We start from the raw sequence: 22,083 nt of genomic DNA on the forward strand, positions 1-22,083 counted from the left end.
TTATAATCACGGCACCGGTCTATTGCCGGTCTTTTGATTTATCACGGTACCGGTCTATTGCTGGTCTTATAATCACGGCACGTCTATTGCCGGTCTTATAATCACGGCACGTCTATTGCTGGTCTTGTGATTATCACGGCACCAGTCTATTGCCGGTCTTATAAACACGGCACCGGTCTATTACCGGTCTTGTGATTATCACGGCACCGGTCTACTGCCGGTCTTATAATCACGGCACCGGTCTTTTGCCGGTCTTGTGATTTATCACGGTACCGGTCTATTGCCGGTCTTATAATCACGGCACGTCTATTGCCGTTCTTATAATCACGGCACCAGTCTATTGCTGGTCTTATAATCACGGCACCGGCCTATAGAGAGGTTGCACGTGATGTCATGGATTTGTAACCATGTAAACGTCCGCCATTTTGGGTCTACATTCAAAATGGTGGTCTGCGCTGTGAAAGGTTTTAGTTCTCGCTATGGAAATTGTAAAGGCGTTTCTTTATTTCGACTGCCTAAAGTTATATTACACCAAGGTGAAACAGATCGGCAGTTAACAGAACGCAGACGTCGTACATTTTTGGCCAATATTTACCGAAGCGGTGTGAGTGAAGCAGCTGCAAACAACATGCGGATCTGTTCTCGACACTTTGTTTCAGGTAAAGAGTTAAATGATTTACCTATAATAAAATGTTAGGTCATCGCAAATACAAATATATCGAAAGTTATAAAACGTAATTAGTATTAGAGTCTAGTCTCGTGAATATATATAGTCAATATTCGATATATTCGATATAGGCCTATATATTATATATTATTTTAGTATTTTACCATACTCATATTGACGTCTAGAGTAAGGCCTAGCTGGGTAGCTAGATCTAGTTAAACTCTATCTACAACTACTACTAGATCTAGTACTGAAACGTATAAACTAGGGTCTAATTATTATTTAACTAATTATAGTCTCATAAACACTAATAAAATATATTAAGCCTAATCACTTTACTATTACGGCATAAATAATTTTATTGGGTCACAGGTTACACTAGTTCTAGATCTAGGTTAGGCAGACATAGAACTCTAGGATTAACCAATTATTACTTAAATTAACTTTACAAAATTTACACTAGATTCTAAATATTTTATCAGATTAAATAAAGAATAGTTAGTAATAGATCTAGTAGACTAAATATAACTTTATTTTTTAAACTGTATATCATATTGAGTCTAGTAATTATTAATAACATATTATATATATTATAGTTAGTCATATTTCTCATATTTGGATAAGCTTTTTAAAAGTAGGCCTTCTATTCACGTGTAGTCTTTTTAAAAAAATATTCTATTTATCCAGGTAGACCAGAAAACTTCAGAGATGAAACAAATGTTGACTGGGCTCCCACTCTGTTCCTTGGACATGATAATATTTCTATGGCAAAAGTGAAGTTATCAGTCGAAAGACACACACATACATTAGAGAGACAAGCAAAGAAACGTGCTTATGAAGCTGCAGAGGCCCTTTTGGTACTACCATTGGGCAATTCAACAAATATCCAGTGCTTCAATAATCAAACAGCCAATACTTCCCCAGTGGATATGGGTGAAGGTAATTCAACCATTACTTCCCCAGTGGATATGGGTGAAGGTAATTCAACCATTACTTCCCCAGTGGATATGGGTGAAGGTAGTTCAAATATTCAGTGCTTCAATAATCAAACAAACCACACTTCCCCAGTGGATATGGGTAAAGATATGGCAAATATTCAGACAATCAACACTTCCCAATTGGCTATTAGTCATCAATATGCAAAGGATAGCACAAAAACTATCACTAGCAGCATTGGTGTCAATATAGATTCTCTTTTTTTTGAGATGCAACAGTTAAGGTGTGAGAATTATTTGCTTCGTGAAAAAGTATTATGCTTTGAGCTAACCCCAGAGTCTTTCATTAATGACGATGATAAAGTCAAATTCTACACAGGTATTCATTCTTATGGTGTACTGATGCTTATTTTCAATAGCAGTAGTGGCACTATAAATCATAACCACAATAATTACCTCACCAAGTTTCAGGAATTTGTGCTAACATTGATGAAATTAAGGCTTAGTCTGCCACTGCGAGATCTGTCATATAGATTTAAAATTTCACTGTCAACAGCCAGCAGAATTTTTGAGAAATGGGTTCGCCATATGGCTCACAACCTTAGACAATTTATAGTGTGGCCTGAAAGGGAGGACATACAAAAAACTATGCCTAATTGTTTCAAGCGTTCCTTTGGTGCAAACACAGCAGTTATTATTGATTGTTTTGAAATTTTTATTGACAGACCATCAAGTCTAGCTGCTAGAGCAATCACCTGGTCACAATATAAACACAACAATACCATTAAATTTCTTATAGGCATCACTCCACAATGTACTATATCTTTTATATCTAAGGCTTGGGGTGGTAGGGTTAGTGATAAATATTTAACAGAAAATTGTGGCATTTTAAACAAACTTTCAACTGGAGATTTAGTTTTGGCTGATAGGGGATTTACAATAGCAGATAGTGTTGGGCTTTATTGTGCAAAGCTTGCTATTCCTGCTTTTACAAAGGGAAAAAAACAACTATCAGCTTTGGAAGTGGCTGAGACAAGAAAGATTGCAAATGTTTGGATTCATGTAGAAAGGGTTATTGGGTCAGTTAGACAAAAATACAAAATTCTAAGTGACACTTTACCACTGGATTATTTAAATGAAAAGGGCAATCCTTTAATAGATGATATAGTGATCACTTGTTGTGCATTGATTAATCTTTGTCCAGCTATTGTGCCTTTTGATTAATTTGAGTATTTAAAAATGCCATTTATTGTTGTCAGCACAATTTATTGTTACCAGGTTGTATTTTAATATTTAATAAAAAATAAAAACACATTTCATATTTCATTTTTATTTTAACTTATTCAGAGTAGGCTTATTTCTTTTTGTCAGTGGTAAGCCAACAGCTTTAGTAATGCCAGATGCCTTTTTATTGGTATAATAGCATGCCAAGAGTTCAGGCAATATAATTTTCTGAAAAAATTCTGCTGCCTTAACAGAGATGCTTGACCACAAATTACTGTCAAAAAAAATTCTTTCTATGTGAACATCTTTTGTTGTCCATATGACAAAATCAGCATATGAAGACTTGGTAGCTGCCATTTGGGTCTGGATTTGATAGTAGTAGCGGTGTGTGCTACTTAATTGTTTATTTGGTCCCAGACCAAGGTTTTTGGCCTCCTTATTGGATATGTCACTCAACATTTTCTCCTTAGTGCATGAAGGACACTTTATCTCAACCACACACTTGTCCACAGCAGTGAATGCTTGACCTGCAAAATAAGACAAGTATTAATTAACAAATTGAGGCTATAACATAAACACAAATCAAACTGTTGCAGCTGATTAAAAGGAAAAATAATTCAAGCTAGAAAACATTGGATTATTAGAATCAACAAAATGTACAGGTCCTAAAAAGTTTGGTACCTTATAGTGGTACTAATTTTCTATTTGATTTTTTTATTTTATGAATGGGCTCATCATGGGTTTACCATCATGGTTTTAAGCATGGTAAACCCATACCAAATGTTGCCATCAACTACCACTGAGCAGAACAAGTCACCAAATTTAATGTAAAATTAGTGTTTATTTTATGTGAGAATGGTTTAGAACAATCATCTATATTATTAATATTGGATTAGTAAAATCCAAAAAAATGGACAGGTCTTAAAAAGTGGGATACCTGCCTTATACTTATACCCTGCTTACCCCTAAGTCATTTAAATATTTAGGTAAACATCATAAGACATAATATTTAGTCTATTAGATCTAGATTATATAGTATTAGTATTAGTAATTAGTAATTACTAATTAGAGTATTAGTATAGAATCGAATTGACTTACTTTGGCAACAACGACGACTTTGCTTCCAAATTCTCTGCATTTTATTTGGGACACAAGCCCATCCGTAAAGTATACATAGGACTTCATGCTTTTATAGTTTCTCATCTGTTCCTGTGTAACTTTGTTGGTCGAAAACACAAAATAGTTCACTATGTCCATGTTTTCAATTTTTGGCCAAATCCCAAATACAGAAATCATCTACAAGTTTACGCTGATCACTAATAAGATACGGATCTTCAATGCATAAAAGTTCAATTTTGTTAATGTATTGTTCTTGCCCGGTAGGTGCGAGGCTTTTAACATAAGCTGAATGTTAACGGTAAAAGATAAATATTTGGTACCGTATAATAGATATAATAGTAAAATCAGTGAAATGCTGGTATTCAACCGGTAAGAGGGTCTGTGCCGCTTCTTTACCGGGAATATAGATTCTAGTATTGTATAACTAGAGGTAATATTATTAAGGTCTGATGACTAAGGGTCAATTCAATGCCCAGAGTTCACAGCCTTATTAAAATGATAATTGGTTCTTACCAGGTCCGATGACCTCTTGTCTCTGGCAAGGGTTTACGGCCGGTTAATAAAATAAAATAGCAGGTCCGATGACTACGGGTCAACTCAATGCCCGCAGTTTACGGCCTGTAGTAAAATAGAATGAGGCTGTGTATGATATATATCTACTGCTCCGTGGCTGATACACGTGCAGGATAAAAGTAGTACAGCAGGTAACAAATATCTACTCAACTGCCACGTGGAATTACATCACAGGCAGGAATAGTTTAGGTCAGATAAGTATTTAAATGCCCTGTGGGCTAAGGCACGGGCAGTGTAAAGTTAAGTAATTCAGGTAAGTCATCGACTAGCACAATGTAAAGTAACAATGTATAGTGTTTATGAAAAAAATACATGACAGCAAGATAATATCTATATATGGTATTTATTAAAACTCCTTGATACACTGTTAATCAATTATGCATATAAAAAGTAAAGTTAAGTAAAAGTAAGAAATAACTAAGTAAAACCAAACCCAGAAAAACACGTGGAGGTCGGGCCGACGGCCCCAACGCCGCGTGCGACACCACCAGCTGAGCTCAGTGCTGGGAGAGTGCGAGAATCCCTTTGTTGCATCCCCTTATATGCCTTTACATTGGCGGTGTGTCACGTGGACAAACTAGCCAACTAGAGAGGGGCCTGCGAGGGGGACGAAAGATAGGAATGTACGTAGTTGTATAGAGGGGGGGGGGGGGAGTATAGAGCAGGTAAGGGGTGGTGTAAGAATAACGTGGAGCTAGGCCTAAACGGTTTCACCGTCACACCCCCTTTCCTCGCTAAAATTTCGTGGTAACGCAATTTTCAGCGGACCAGAAATAAAACAATATCTTTTCATGTGTCTTTCAAAGTATAGTTAAGCAAAAAATGTAAATAACAATGTCTTTAGACGAAAAGTGAATAACATTGAAACATAGGCCATTGACATGAAAAATGTGTATACAGTTGCCATGATAGGCGAGTACAACATCAATTACAACATTGTGATATGCCATAAAAGGGCATAGTAAACAAACATTTTGTTGTGGATGTAAAGTGTAATAAGACAACAGTGAATAATGACATTTTTTTCAGTATAAGTTTACATTGTATTCAGGAAATTAACTAACGCTAAGTTCTGTTTTAGAAGTATGACAACCAGGTACGCAGTAATTGACTGTGCTGTTAGTTGGGGACGATAAGTCTGATTCGGTCCGCAAGGGCGAGAACCAGTTTTTGGTGCTAAGGGTGATAATTGTAACTTGCTCTGTTGATTATCTACCCCTTGTATAGCTGCGACAGGTAATTCAGGACCGAGAGCGATCCTCCTCTTGTCGGCGAATTTTTTTCCATTAGCGAGGGGCTGGTGAGGTTTAGTATGTAGACCTATGGTGGGTAGAACCATGGGGCCGATAAGGTTGACAGTGGTTGGTTTGTTGTTTTGTCTCCTGGGCTCTTGACGTGCTGTGTAATTAAGGTCGACTGGAGCATCCGGTGCTGTGTTTATTGATGATTCAGTCGGGGCAGGGGAAGTAATTTTAACGAAGTCGCTTTTATGGCTCAGTGTAGCATCATGAGTGTTATCTTCTGCCTGTGGCAGGGTTGGTGTGTAGGGAGTAGCGGGTGTTGGTTTAGGTCCTAATATGGTCATGTTTTTCAGCTGCTCAAGCATTGCCTGCTCGGCCATCTTTAAGCGTGATTCCGTTTCGGTCCTTCTATTTATACGTCCCTTCCAAATAATAATTCTTTCAGCTATTGACACGCTGGTATTTTCTAAAACTTCGTCTTCTTGTTTTTCGATTGATTTGATACTATCCCATTCCGATCTTTCAAAATTATTGAAATTGATCTCGATAGCCACTTTAATTGCTTGTAATTTAATTTCTTCCTCCCACTGTGGCTCATTTAATCTTTCTTCCTCGTCTAATCTTCTACGTCCGTCTTCTTCCTGCAAGTCCGCTAAGTCCTCTATGTATCTTTGTCTAACAAATGCACTGAGTGCCGCCCCTTCGTAGCCATAGTCAATGGCGTACCTGATAAGGGCGGGGATGCTAGTGGAGCCACTCATTATGCAGCCTGGCTAGGACGTTGACACTGGTAACGTGACACGCGTGTGCTCAAGCCGTGTACCGGGTTACGCCTAACAATAAACTAACTAGAAGAAAAGTATTCGACAGACTAACAGAAGTAGGCCTATTCTACAAATAATAGACTACTAAGTTAACTACAAGAATTGGAGACCAGTTTTAAAATTAAAACTAAAGGAATCAATGTAGTAAGTCAGAGTCAAAATCTAAAACTTGACACTTAGCTACAATTCCAGTGGTCTTGCCCTTCTTGTGCAGCCGTCAGTTGTACAGAATACTTCTTGAGCAGGTAGCAATAACACACAGAAATATTTTTTCCAAAAATTCAAAGTAAACAATAGCAGTAAAATTCAAATAGATATGTGAAACAGCAGGATTTATTCAATTACGAGTGGCTAACTCGTGTCTAGTATTTAGTTTGACGAGCCCCCATGTTAACGGTATTAGATAAATGTAGTAATATTATTACCGTGTTAATTGTAATAATCAGTAAAATGCTGGTATTCAACCGGTAAGAGGGTCTGTGCCGCTTCTTTACCGGGAATATAGTAAAATTAAATGTAATTTTCAGTATGTATTCAACTGTCACGTGCACTAAGTCACGGACAGGGTAAAGTAATAATAAGTTTGAGCAGCTAATGCAGTAATATTAATAAGTATAATAAGTGAACTTAATAGTGGCAAGCTGAAGGTCTGATGCCTACGCTACAATTCAATGTGCGCAGTTTACAGCCTTAAAGTAATAACAACCTGGTCCGATGACCTCTTGACTCTGGCAAGGGTTTACGGCCGGTGTATAAAATACAATATCAGGTCCGATGACTACGGGTCAACTCAATGCCCGCAGTTTACGGCCTGTAGTAAAATACAAATAACTATAAGTTACTTAAAAACACAAAGTTACTGCAATAGTACAATTTAATTTATTATACTTTTAAAACTTAAACATACGAATCATACTTATTTATATGTATTACAAACCATACAGTTATTATAGAATGAATGAAGTAAATAACACAAAACCATGCACGTAGGAGTAGGGCCGACGGCCCAAACGCCGCGTGCGACACCACCAGCTGAGCTCAGTCCTGGAAGAGTGCGAGAATCCCTTTGTTGCATCCCCTTATATGCCTTTACATTGGCGGTGTGTCACGTGGACAAACTAGCCAACTAGAGAGGGGCCTGCGAGGGGGACGAAAGATAGGAATGTACGTAGTTGTATAGAGGGGGGGGGGGGAGTATAGAGCAGGTAAGGGGTGGTGTAAGAATAACGTGGAGCTAGGCCTAAACGGTTTCACCGTCACACTGAACACATTCTGAAACTAGTCTAACACAAAACTGTACTGAAGACTCCACTGCCTAGCCGGTTGTTAAGGCCGGCGATAGGGCATCAACATGGCGGTCAACATGGCGGCGGATGAAACATCACGTGGTTTTGGTCACGTGTGTGCAACCTCTCTATTGCCGGTCTTATAATCACGGCACGTCTATTGCCGGTCTTATAATCACGGCACGTCTATTGCTGGTCTTATAATCACGGCACGTCTATTGCCGGTCTTATAATCACGGTACCGGTCTATTGCCGGTCTTATAATCACGGCACCAGTCTATTGCTGGTCTTATAATCACGGCACGTCTATTGCCGGTCTTATAATCACGGCACGTCTATTGCCGGTCTTATAATCACGGTACCGGTCTATTGCCGGTCTTATAATCACGGCACGTCTATTGCTGGTCTTATAATCACGGCACCGGCCAATTGCCGGTCTTGTGATTATCACGGCACCGGTCTACTGCCGGTCATAATCACGGCACCGGTCTTTTGCCAGTTCCCTTCTAAATTCGTGTCTAGAATGTCGCTACCTAATGTCCATGTCCACATCGACGTCCACGTTTAACTGGCCACGTCGTTTAACCCAAACTGGAATTTATTTTAAAGAGGGGGAGGGATAAGATGTGTTTAATGTTTGTTTTATGTGAATATGAAAAAATTAATTTTGACAATATAAAGCAGACAAATGATATACTCAAGGAGGTTTCGTTTCGAAACAACCTGCTGGAATATAGTAAAGACATCATCTACACTAACTGTCCTAGGTGTGGATAAAGTTAATCTGTACCTAAGGCAAATTAAGTCATTACGTGGTCAGCACTACGCCCAGCAGCCTGAGGCCAGGTATCCATCGGAGCTGAGCAGACTCAGAGATGTTAAACGGGCACGGCCTCGTAAAACGAATTAAGTAAAATCATTTAAAAAGCGCTTAACCACCTAACGACACAATGGTCCTAAAGGCGAGAAGTCTAGAATATCAGACATTGAATTCTGACGGAGGCTATGGGTAGTAATCCCATTAATACATTTCTTATGTAATTTTTTTTTATCTCATGATTTTCTATTAATCAACATCTTCAACAATTCGATTCTCTTCTGTCCTATGCCTGATTTATATTTGCGACAAAGACTAAGGGTTGAAAGCTTCATGATAATTTTTTTAAAATTCAAAATAGTTTTGTTTCTTTACCAACAAAAAACTTTTAGAAATTTTTTTTTCGTTAACAGTAAGATTTTTTTCTGGAAGATTTTGTTCATATTTTTATGTAGTTTAACCTTACATTTTAGTCTAGACATGAAATAAAACGTAAGTTAATAATTGAAATAGTTTTTGGGTTAGTTTTGGATACATTTTCGCTAAGGGATACACAATGCCTCTTTTATTTCTGGTTTGTATTTTTATTAAATGGGATAGTCTAAGGGTGAAGTTGTAAATAGGCATATCATGTACAAATCTGGCCAGCAGTTCTAGAATCTGTGTACATAGTTGGTTCATGAGTTCAGTTTGGAAATAAGATAAGATATGGTAAATCATAATTGATAATTAAATCCCGTAGACTTTTAAAAAGAAAGATCTAGATTCTAACCTAAGTCAATACTATCTGCCAATTCGGATCGTGAAATATCAGCTATGGGGGGGGGGGGGGGGGGGGTTGAGTGGTAGAGCTTACGATTACTGGGTATAATACGGAAATTTTGAGTACTTTTCCCATCCCCGAAACTTTAGTACGTAGCCGAGCACACTCAGCTCATTTGGGTACCTGACTTGAATAGAGTATTTTAACTCGTTTGACCACAGAATGTCGAACTCAAAGTAACCGATGAACTCTACTGCATCTGCAAAACGGACATTGAGAAAAAAAAATTATTTTCTATGTGTAACTTACCATGCACTGCTAAAAAAATCCGGACAAAAATATATCCATGAGAACAATTCTAGTCTCTGCTCGTATCCAACTTTGTGCCCGCAACTCACAAACACTGCAACAAATTAACAAAGTAAATCTCTTTGTTCTAGAAACTATTTATAAGTATTACTGCAAGGAGGAAAAACGGCTTGAACTCTCGTCCGTTCTCTTTGAAAGCGCTCCACCAAGCGAACCGGAGGCAACATTTCAAAGCCATGATATTAATGTACGGGATTAGTCCGGCCCTTGCTGGGTCAGGGTAAAGCCCTAACGACTCATTAGTTTCCAAGATACGTTGTGGAATAGTCGCCACTGTAACTACATGCAGAGTGGAGGGAAAAAATACAAAATGAAAGTCATCACGTGATTTGGGATGGTTTGGCTCCAATGAAAAAAATAAAGGAAAAACGTTGAGGGTTAAACGGGATTAAAGTCAACTAATTAGGTAAACAAGTGAATCTTTTTTTCTTACTTATTAAAGAGTCTATGGCTTGTGAGCTTGCTCTATAGGTCAAATAAGTTACTTGCTCTTTAGTCTTACCCAGGGGCGTAGCGAGGGGGGGGGGGGGGGGGCGGGGGGTGCGGACGGCACCGGGTGACACCATTTAGGGGGGTGACACCAAGGCAAAAAATAGCAAAATATATAGTGAAAAACTCGAGGGGGGGTGCAAATCGAAAGTTTGAGGGGGGGTGCAAATCGAAAACTCTGGGGGGTGACACCATTAAGTGCCACACCGGGTGGCACCCGACCTCGCTACGCCACTGGTCTTACCACACTAAAGCAGTAAACTGTTAATTAGGCTATAATGTTGAGTACAAATACTGGCTTAATACTTTAGCGAGCGAAAATTGTGTCATAAATTATTTGATTGCATGAGTACTTCAATGTTTACACCACATTTGATTAGCCTGTCTAAGCACGTTATCATAGAATATCGACCTAGTAGAGTGTATCTCCTAGCAAAAAAGCCTACCAGAACCCAACATTCTAATAGGCCTTTCATGTATCTCTTCAAACAACCAACGGAGGCCTAAGTAGTGGAAGATGTTGCACTAAAATGTTATCCCAAATTAGCTAAAAATTAATTACATTCATCTCTGCTAAAATGAATTAAAAACTTATAGAACATCCAAAATGCGTTTTCATTAGGGCCCGACACCGATGATCAAATGGACTGAAACAGACTTGTGTTTTATTTTACTGTGGGCAAACAATACAAAAAATGATTTAATAATTATAATACCAGCATAGTAAGCACACATCATGACAAAAACAAGATACCCATCATGTTAAAATTTAAAAAAAAAATGAATTTCGTCTTATATTCTTTACAAGTTTGAATTATAAATTGTTTTAAAACTTTTAAAAGCCCAAAACTTGTGATCAGTGGCAATGACGAAAGAGTTAAAACAATATATAACAATATGTAACAATATATAAAAATGTGTAACAATTTGGAAAAATTTTGCAATTCGTGAGTTTGTCCATGATATGATTGGCCTAAGACGATGTCACCTGGACAGTTTTTATATTTAGTGACGGCGGAGGGAGGCGATCGTCCCGGGTGATAAGCAGCCACTGGGCCGGACTTGCGCGAGCTGGATCAAATCTCTAGTCCAGGGACAGTTGTCAGGGGCGTGTTCCGTCAGGGGGACGTTTGACATGGGCGGGTTTGGTTTTGGTGTGGTGGGGGAGGGGGGGCTCATCCTTGATGTCCGCAGGTGAAACGGACGGACGACTTCCCTTCCTGGTGACGTCACGCTTGTTATGTAGGCTACTGCAGCTGAACGGTAGACTCAGGGGAAAACAGAAAAAATTGTAGAACACTGTAGGACATTGTAGGACACTGTAGGACATTGTAGGACATTTTGTGACACCGTAGGACATTGTGTGACACTGTAGGACATTGTGTGACACTGTAGGACGTTGTGTGACATTTCATGATTTTTTGGAATCCTTAAGATACTGCAGAACACTATTGAACATTGAGAAACATTGTAAGACATTGTGTGACACTGTAGGACATTGTGTGACACTGTAGGACATTGTGTGGCACTGTAGGACATTGTGTGACACTGTAGGACATTGTGTGACACTGAAGGACACTGTGTGACTTTGTAGGACATTGTGTGGCACTGTAGGACATTGTGTGACACTGTAGGACATTGTGTGACACTGTAGGACATTGTAGGACACTGTAGGACACTGTGTGACACTGTAGGATATTGTGTGACACTGTAGGACATTGTATGATTTTTGGAATCCTTAAGATACTACAGAACACTATTGGACATTGAGGAACATTTGGAAGACACAGCAGAACATTATAGAACAAATGATACTATTTTATTATGAATAATTGAATATTACTATGAATAATACTATAAACGATAATATAAATGCTGCTGTAAATTATACTATGAATGATGTTATGTAATATACTCTGAATGAACCTGAAAATGGCACTATATATGATACTATCAATGATAATATAAATGATATTGTGAGTTATACTATGAATGATATGATACTATGATGTGAATTATACTACGAATGATACTGTGAAAGCCAGTGTCACAGAACTTTGCATTTTTCTGTATCTCCTTCCTCTAAGCCAGTCTAAGCCACACCTTCAAATAAAACAGCTCAGATTCACACATTTACTCATCTAGACCGGCTCATTGATAAATTAGCATAGACTATGAATAAACAGGCATTGGCCTAGGATTTGAATTCCGTCCTGAATTTTTTCGTAAAACCTAACATGTTAGTTAAAGGAAACGAGACATATTGTAGCGGAAGTATTTTAATCCTGCAGGAAATCTATACCGTCCTGAGTTAGTTTCGCAATGTTGTCTGTCTGTCTGTGTGTCTGTATACGCAATAACTTGAGTACTGTTGCACAAATGAGCTTTGTATTCAATTTGTGGTTTTCTATCAACTTTTGAGCGCTTTGTTGGTAAATAAAAGTGGTAGCCTAATCTATTAAATCTTAACTTCGCGTTTCTCAATGCCGATATCTTGGGTACCGTTTTAGTTAACAGGACGAAATTGTAATATATATTAGACTGTATACGCAGGTTTATTTCAACTTTTGAACAAATAGCGTAAAGGCTACTTTACTGTCCGTCTGAAAAGGATAACTTGAGTACTTTTTCAGTTAGGTAGACTGAATTTCATTTTTGATTATAAGATTTTATATTTAGCTTACTTTTAATTTCCGAATAATTTCCGATATCTGCAATTGATGCTTTATTTTCTGAGAAACCTAATAACTTGAGTACAGGTTTAATTAGGTGACGTAATTTTTAGATGTAAATATTAGCTTCGTTACGATGATTTCTATCAGCTTTGCATCGATTATCAGCAAAAGGAAATGGTTCTAACAGTTACGCCTATGTGTTGTTTTTTTTCAAAAGGCGAGCGACTTTATCACAAACTTCCATATTTCTGTAGCCTAATTGCACTGAAAATGCAATCTCAAAATACTGTTAAATAAAACTTAAATAAGATAACAGAAGAAATGTTAGGGGAGATAACTCTCAATTTTAATTTAAAATTATTTTCTATCGAATTCATTTAAAGAACGATTACACTCCAGTTTTTCATTTTTTAAATACCCAAACTATTTTATTTCCTCTCAGTTTAACAAGATTCAAATGTCTTAGCATAATGTATCATGCCCCTCCCCCAACTTTTCTCATAACCTTTCACGGTCACGCCGGATCCCCACCCCTCCACTGTCACACACATTGTCACAACTCCCACCAATCCATCTAAAAAATCAACATCCGCCTTCACCCCAGCTAGTAGCAGTAACGTGAAGTAAAACCAGCACATGGAGCGTGCGCCGACCAGACACCTGTGGAATACTGTACACTGCGGCCCGTGTCTGTTGGCTCCCGTTTCCACATCGTATTTTCTGACGTCGCCCATCAATCAGTGTACGTGTCACCAGGTTCGCCGCCCCACGTACACCCCCCCCCCCTCCGGAGATGAGCACGCATAGGACTCACATTTGTCACCACCCAGATTTTAACTCGCATGATTGCAATGACTTGATCGAGGTACTCACGAATGGTTAATAAACATTTTATCAACGGCGCAGCCAAGGTGGGGCGGCGGGTCGCCCCAGGCAGGTTTCATTATTTTTGTGTGTGAGTCAAATACAAAACAGTGGCGGGCGGCAAAATCCCTTGCTACACTACGGGGTTATATACATCAGGAATCTTACACACACACACACACACACACACACACACACACACAGACACACACACACACACACACACACACACACACATATATATATATATATATATATATATATATATATATATATATATATATATATATATATATATATATATGTTTAACTAATATGTGTGAAATTTAAAAAGTATTCAGTTGGAATATTACTAATTATATTTGCATGGGGAGTGGAGGGGGGGGGGGGGGGCTCTACTAAAACAACAAAAACACTATAAAATCATGACTGAGCGTTACTTTGTAGATTGAGCTTAAAATCTGATAACCATGACATTTTGTCAAACTACCAACATTTATTATTAAGCACAGTCGAGATTGTTTGACATCTACAGGAAGGAATAAAACAACTTTTAATCAGTTAGGTATAACAAAAATGTATTTTTCTTCCAATTTAAAAATAAAATATGTATAGGCGGGAATACTCTACATGCATTATTTAAATGTAACTTATTTAAATATTTAAAAAAATATTATTATACTTTTATACCGAGGATGGTATAATTGTGTTTTGGATAAAATTGAATGATTGTGATAATGGTTGCAGTAAATCTTTGTTTAAATAATTTTAAAATTTAGAGGTCACTACCAAAGTCAACGTTTCCAAGTTTTGATATTTTTAACTTTTAAGAATGTGTATTGATATTTTACAATATTCAAATATTTAAATAAAATAACTAACCAAGTCCTCTTAGATAATAATATCAAGGGAAGTAATAATGTTTATGGCTGATCAAGTAGTTATTTTGTTTTTCAACACTAAAACAACTTTTTTCTCTAATAAACAGAACCGTTGAACTTGTAATGGTTTTATTAATTTTAGTTTATAAGTTACTTTATAATCAGTTCAAATAAAAAATGAAAGAATAAATAATAACTGTAATAACCAGATTTTACAATGAAACAATTAGTTTAAAAAAAAATTCTGAAATCTTTTTTTTATTATTTTTTTTTTTTTTTAATATTTTTTTGTTGTTGAAAGTATCGAAATTACTTTGTAGAAATTTTCAGAAAAATAAAAATGAAGCCCAATATATATCTAAGTGTTTTACCAAACTAAATGATTTTTTTTTCTTCTTTTTTATGTTTATAAACAATGCAAATACTTTGTAAAAATTTAGCCGTTTTATAAATTCAACAGTAGTAGAAAACTGTTTTTTAAGTGAAATTTTAAGTGAAATGCTATTTTTTTTTTAAACTAACAGCTAATTACGATCGCGTCTCACTAAATATTGTTGGTATTGTCTACCTTAACCTTCCCTAATCTGTGTCCAAAACTAATGCGCACTACGGTGTCTCGCAACGGATGTAATCTACCGTGTCTCGCAGTGGCCACTTCCGCCCCAGCATGTCAGCAGTGTGACAGAAGTAGATGTGAGTCACGCCCCAATCACTTCCTCGTGAGCTGTCCCCAAATCGACGTTTCGAATCTTGCATTGAAATTTTAGCTTAAATGCATCATTTTGATCAACTGTATTTACAGCTAACAAACTGTTGATTATTTTTGTCAAGGTTCCAAATAGAGTTCAAGGTATACTAAATACTGATGTTCATAGAACTAAAGACATCATAATACTCAACATCTTTATAAAGTCAAAATGTATATGGTCATGAAAAAAAAAAAAAAATTGCAAGTAGGCCTATATGTTACCATTAGTTCAAAACAAGTGTTTCGTAGATTTGAGCTGTTGTAATGTTTTTGGATTTCAATATAAGTATTGTATTAACTATTGGAGTTGTCTCCCCTAGAGGAGTTGTTGTACCCAGTTATCGAGCCTCATTTGCCTGGGGATTCGAACTCTAGACCTTTCGGTTTAGCCACCATGATCTGTACCGACTTGACCACGCCAACTCCTTTTGTTTTTTAAAAAATTCATACAAAAACAAAATTAACATCTTAACTAAAAACGTAGCGCCTAAGTAAAATGTGAAGACGCAGACATTTTTTAAAAGTTTCTTCATCGCCGCGTCAAAGTCGGTACAGAACACATATTTCTACATCGATGTTTGAATGGATATTTACAAGATCGAGTGACAGCTATTAGGAAGCCGTCATTACAAAATAGATTGTTTTTTAATTAGCTTGTTAAAAAATGTTAAAAATCTACTATATCGTTTCCCCTATCCCCCCACCCTTATCCCCCCCCCCCCCCCCACGCCCACCCTCCGTCATTGCGTCCTTATCGAGGAAGCATAGAAATCCTGACATGACAAACAGAAAGTCATTCAAAACTCATTCGTCAATCAGACCAAGTAGTCACTGCTGCCAATCGCGTCAATCATTCGATGATTGGTGGCACGTGACACTATTGGTCATCAAAGTGGTATGCGGGGTTTAGCGAAGCAGAATTAAATTTCAAGATTTTTAGGGGGGAAAAATATGTTGATGAGTATTTATGTGCAACAGTGTTACCTATACAAAATTAAATTTTTAGCTTTTACGAAAGGATTTTTTTGACTATGTGGAACGGCATTTGATAAATCAAATGTTTTGATGACCGTATGTGGTACAGTTTTAGCTAAATAAAACTACATTTCAAATCTTTTAAGGGGAAAAATGGTTGACTTTGTAGCCTATGTGGTAGCATTTTACCTTAACATAATTAAATTTCAAGGCTTTATAAAACTATTTATTCGAAATTTCTGAATGGAGTGTGGATGAAGCATGTATTTTGACATAAAGAAACAATTCAGGTGATGCCTTGCACATCGCATATTCCTTGTTTGTATCAGTTTTAGTGTTCAGAGTAATTGTCATGATTTACCAATTGATCGTTATTACCGAACGATGAAAGATATCAAGTGACTAAATTCTAAAGTTACCCATATCATAAAAGTTACCAACAAACTAAATTTACAAAAAACTATTACCGCATTATCAAAATAATTTACAAAATGACACCAGCTTACAACTACTAAAGCTACAAAAACTAAAGTAATTACTTAATGATTAAGGCTACCAAGTGTCGGTTTTGTCGGGTCAGTAAAAAGATCAGAGTTTGAGCCACAAAGCAGATGAGGCTCGAGAATTGGGGGCAGCAACCCATCTAAGATAAACAACTCCAAAATCAAACAATTTCTGCCCTATAGTTTGTTCTTTGGTGGACAAAAACTTTTGAAGCAAATCCTTGAAAGAAAAGCAGGCTGAAATCAGAATCAATGGCCTATGTAATGCATAACAACTTGACACGTAATACTTAATCATGACATTAATATTAAGAACGAATAACAACAACAAGAAGAAGAAGAAGACAAAAAAGCTACCAAATGACCGAAATAAAAAATAAATTAAAAAAAAACTACTAGGCTAACTCTAGTCTAACACGTGTCAACAGCACCAACCCACGAGAATAAGCATACACCGAATTTTGACATTCTAGCCAAATAAATGAACACCACCAGTAGCCTATGGCACACATACACACACACACACATACATATATATATAAATAAATAAATAAATAAATATATATATATATATATATATATATATATATATATATATATATATATATATATATATATATATATATATATATATATATATATATATATATATATATATATATATATATATTTATCACTAATTAGATTGTTTGACACAGACATATATATGTACAGTTTTATCTGGCCAACCACGCGCCATTTTTTTTCAACTTGTACAAGCCGGCCTAGTCGGTACGTGGCGAAGATTAACCTGCTGTCGAGTGATGATTCACTCAAGGGGTGATCAGCTATTTCCTCGTTAGTCGCCCGACAGTTGAAATCCCTTCCTTATTCCCCAGGCGACGCCCATCAATATCGTTAGATTGAGATTTTAAAAACTTTCATTTACTGTTTCATACTTAGACTTTTTTCCCCTCTAAGCAAATTGCCAATGTTTAACTTCGAGTGTAGGCGTTTGTGACGCATTAAGATTCCGTCCCTTTTAGGGTTTTTGAAAAGATGAAGAAAGCATCAGTCCATGACGTGTGTTTAGGGCCGTCCGTGCATGATGTAGCGCTATTTAAACCAATCACGCTCAATACCCTAATGTCAATCATTAAAGACAGCACCACCCACACAACAAATGACATGAAAAATTAATAGCCCAACATTTACTACTCCCAAAACAAAAACTTAAGCGTATCTTTGATAAACGTTATCATCGTTTCAGCATAAAAAAAAATAAAAAAATTAAAAAAATAAAAATAAAAAATAAATCACAGAAAATCGAACCATATCGTTCAGTGTTTCTTCCAGACTTTTTTCTCCGGGGGGGGGGGGGGGGGGGGGGGGGGGCACTTGAGATTTTCGGGGGGGGGGGGGGGGCGGTAGACTTTCTTCGGGGGCGGACACTGTTAAAAGTATATATTTTCTATATAAATTATATAAATTTCATTTCGTTTGGGAGGGGGGGGGGGCGGTAGAATTTGTTCGGGGGATTTCGCCCCCCCCCCCCCCCGAAGAGATGCCTTTAAGAAACTCTGATATCCTTACTCCAAGAGTGTGATGTCATCACTAACGCGTGGTACTAAACGATTGCTTGTACTTTAAAAAATAATATTATCTAGAATTCAATGTAAAATATCATGTTCCCTCTCCAAAATGCATCGTACAACAGCATGTACCATGACAGGGATTTTTAAAAAATAAAAAGGGGGGGGGGAGGAGTGGGGTTGATGGCGAACAAGATGCCAGGTGTTAATGCAAGACTTCAGTGCAAGACTTCAGTGCAAGACTTCAGTGCAAGACTTCAGTGCAAGACTTCAGTGCAAGACTTCAGTGCAAGACTTCAGTGCAAGATGTCAGTGCAAAATGCCAGTGTAATAATATTTGCACTGTCACCGTTTTGTTGACTTGTTTAGCCTGAACAGTGACATGCCGTAAAACATGAGACAAAGATACTTTTCTGGATTATCGCTACAAATTAGGGAACGGTTCCCATATTAGATAACGCTTCCAAAAAAATGCTACAAATTAGGGAACTGTTACTAAAAAAGTGCTACAAATCGGGGAACTGTTCCTTAAAAAAGGAACTTTCTTTATTTCAGAGACCAGAGGGTGAGGTACTGCCAAGGTCAGCCATTTAATTATCCCCAAGTGAATCTAGGTCAACTGTCACTGGCGACACACTTCGGTGATTGCAGACTTATTTTGTTAATTTAACTCACATAATTACAAATAATTATGCTAATGAGTACATACAAAGTCTGTTTCTCTTCACACCTAACATTTTGGTTTTAATTACGAAAACAAAACATGTTTCCAGTATCGCAGCGCTAATTAATTACGTTTTTTGCTAACATTAATATATTCTGGAAGAGCATATATTTAACACACAAAAACTTGACCTAGAGAGTTTGGACAATCCTCAGTGTCCAATGTCTCTCTCCTTGGCCGACATTTTAGCCAAAACGCATTAATTAAAAAAATATTTATAGTAACAGTACTTAGCCTTAATTAAAGATATAATTTGTTAATGTACAACTCTTTTTTTTTAAATTACCATTACGGATCCATCGTGACTAGGCTAAATAGTATTAAATAAATTACCGTTATAATTGTGTGTCTGTTCAACATCTTATTTTATCTTTGAGAGTAGTCCATTAATAATGTCAATCATACTTAGCCTAACCGCCCACATTACCACTATTTTGGTCACGTGGTGTTATACTCCCTAAAACTACACATCCACTATTCTGATCAGATGGTGTTATACTCCCTAAAACTACACAAACAAGTTTTTGTTTAGTAGCCTACATTCCACGTCAGATATTTGTTTAGCAAATGTTACGTCATATTATTGGATTGTATATGTTACTTCACTTTTTGTTCAGTATATTTTACAGCCCATTTTTATTTGTAGATGCTACGCCACAATATTAGTAAGTATATGCTACATCATATTTTTCACTAGTATATGCTGCGTCATATGTTTCACTAGTATATGCTGCGTCATATTTTTCACTAGTATATGCTACGTCATATTTTCGTGTAGTAACAGACTACCTACTGTGCCACGGATGAGTTCAGCAACACGCCATTCTATCAACACGACGGTGAAAACAAAACACAATGGAGACAACAGCATTGTAAACTTGTACTCATCTTATATCAGCATTTGTGAGTAAAACAAAACAAAACTAAAACCTCGAATTCGTGGGTGGGGGAGTGTTCGATGAGAACTAATTCTCATGAAAATCCAAGACAGAAAAAGCTAGATAAGCTTGTCTAGAGTTTTGTAAATACATGTGTATAAGTTAAAAATATAAGCACTCTCCGAATATTTGTTATGTAAGAACACTTTAGTTATGTAAGCGCTAATTAGGTGTGTATGCCAACTTCTTTTTTTCCGTAATTTGTATACCTTTTTTTTTCATATCTTCTCTACGTTGAAATCTTTCTAGTTACTTTAAACTTGGGGATTGTTTAAATTCTAACTTTAAAAAAAACAACCTAACTTATTTTTTTTTTAATTACAAAAAAAAAAACAAAAAAAAAAACAACCTTTGCATCATTCATAGGCCTACCTTTTTAATTGTATGCATGCTGTTTTATAGATGAATGAACTTTATTATCCGTTTAAAATTTTACCACTTTAATTAATAGCCATTATTTCATTAATTTTTAATTTATTTTTTAATTTTTTTTGTGCGAGTTTTTTTTAACTTACCTGGGTAAGGTATTCTTTTTAACGTGTTTTTTTTTACGTTTAACTTTTCTTTAAAGGGCCTTGTCACCAAAGTCAGACAGCCACCCCCGTGTATAAAATACATGATGCCATTTATTATGGTCACTTACAATTTTGAGCGGGGGGGGGGGGGGGTTGTAGGCTGAGGTGTGACGTCATTTTATGACGATGTGTGACGGAGGGGGAGGGGGTAAAAAAAACATCAACAGAAGCGTGACGTCATTTATGGATGACCCCTTATCTATAAATTACGTCAGTAATAAAGCGCACACAAATATTCTAAACGACGTGTGTTTTTGTATAATAATGAGCACACCTGCATATTGTGTACCTCGGACGGGTCCTCGCCATTCCTCCATTACAGTTCATGGACAGTTTTAGCATACCATTCATCAAGTGTCAAAATATATTGGGCCGTAAAAGTTAGTTGGTCTTTTCAAGTTTAAGAACTGTCACCTATTCGCATAACTGCCCCTTGTCATTTGAAGTTAATTTTCTTTTTATGGAGTCGTTGCCTGCACATCTGGAGTGTGGGGGGGGGGGGGGGGGTGAGGGTGAGGGGGTAGAGATGTGTGTTTGGGGGTGGGGGAATGTACCGTATATTTGGACGAACTTTTCCGTACAACCTGGCATAGTCACATAGGCTGCATAAAATAATTTTAATGATTTCCGCATCAAATGAAGTGTTGGATGGAGGGTGCAAAACTTCATTAACATTTTTAACTTACATCCATGTTCTTGAAAATCCAACTTGTGTCTTTAAGCAATGTCTGGATGTAGCTAATTTTACATCTAGCCTTTAGAACGCATGATATACAAGACAAAAATGGCATGTGTTCTAATACACAATTTAAATAATAAATAAATCTATGTTTATGGAGTTTGCTAAAGTCACAGACCATGGGATAAATCTTGTCATCTGAACTTGTAGTGGTAGATTGGACGACACCTCGCGTGGGTTCATCATAGGCTTGGCTGGCTCATGTAGGTATCAGGGTTTCTTCCAGGCTTCTCTTCGCCCCACCACCACCCCCGAGAAAAAAGTCTGGAAGAAACACTGGTTGGTATCCCAAAAACGTCTGAGTTTTTATGCCAGTAAAATAAGACTGGATGCTGTAACAGGTTGACTTTGCTTCGTCAGTCCTAAAACCTGCAGTCTTTTATAAAGTGCTATTTCGGATTAGTCGGTAAATGTGCTGATATAGTAGAGTTTACCTGTTTGTATTAAAGGCAAATAAAAGGCGAATGTGGCCAGTTCTATGTTATGGAACTCTTAAAGTATCAGCCATAGTTAATCGTCTTCTAAGTTTTTAATTATAAATCCCTCCAACACAATTAAGTATTACGTGACAATATGTTATGGG

General features: G+C 36.9%; 2 protein-coding genes across 2 annotated transcripts; one reads left to right on the top strand and one right to left on the bottom strand.

Moving 5' to 3' along the window:
* Window positions 1-442: 442 nt before the first annotated feature.
* LOC131955680 (uncharacterized) lies at window positions 443-2,826 on the top strand. The gene is made up of 2 exons (XM_059319880.1): window positions 443-659; window positions 1,355-2,826. The coding sequence occupies exons 1-2, from the start codon at window positions 443-445 to the stop codon at window positions 2,824-2,826; spliced, it is 1,689 nt and encodes a 562-aa protein (XP_059175863.1).
* Window positions 2,776-4,023, bottom strand: LOC131955679 (uncharacterized). The gene is made up of 2 exons (XM_059319878.1): window positions 3,925-4,023; window positions 2,776-3,353 (listed from the first exon to the last, which is right to left on the bottom strand). The coding sequence occupies exons 1-2, from the start codon at window positions 3,962-3,964 to the stop codon at window positions 2,932-2,934; spliced, it is 462 nt and encodes a 153-aa protein (XP_059175861.1). The 5' UTR covers window positions 3,965-4,023; the 3' UTR covers window positions 2,776-2,931.
* Between the last annotated feature and the right edge of the window lie 18,060 nt (window positions 4,024-22,083).

The sequence above is a fragment of the Physella acuta genome, unplaced genomic scaffold (assembly GCF_028476545.2).
Source record: "Physella acuta isolate Inbredline_101_S28 unplaced genomic scaffold, ASM2847654v3 ptg001093l, whole genome shotgun sequence".
Taxonomy (NCBI): Eukaryota; Metazoa; Mollusca; class Gastropoda; family Physidae; genus Physella; species Physella acuta.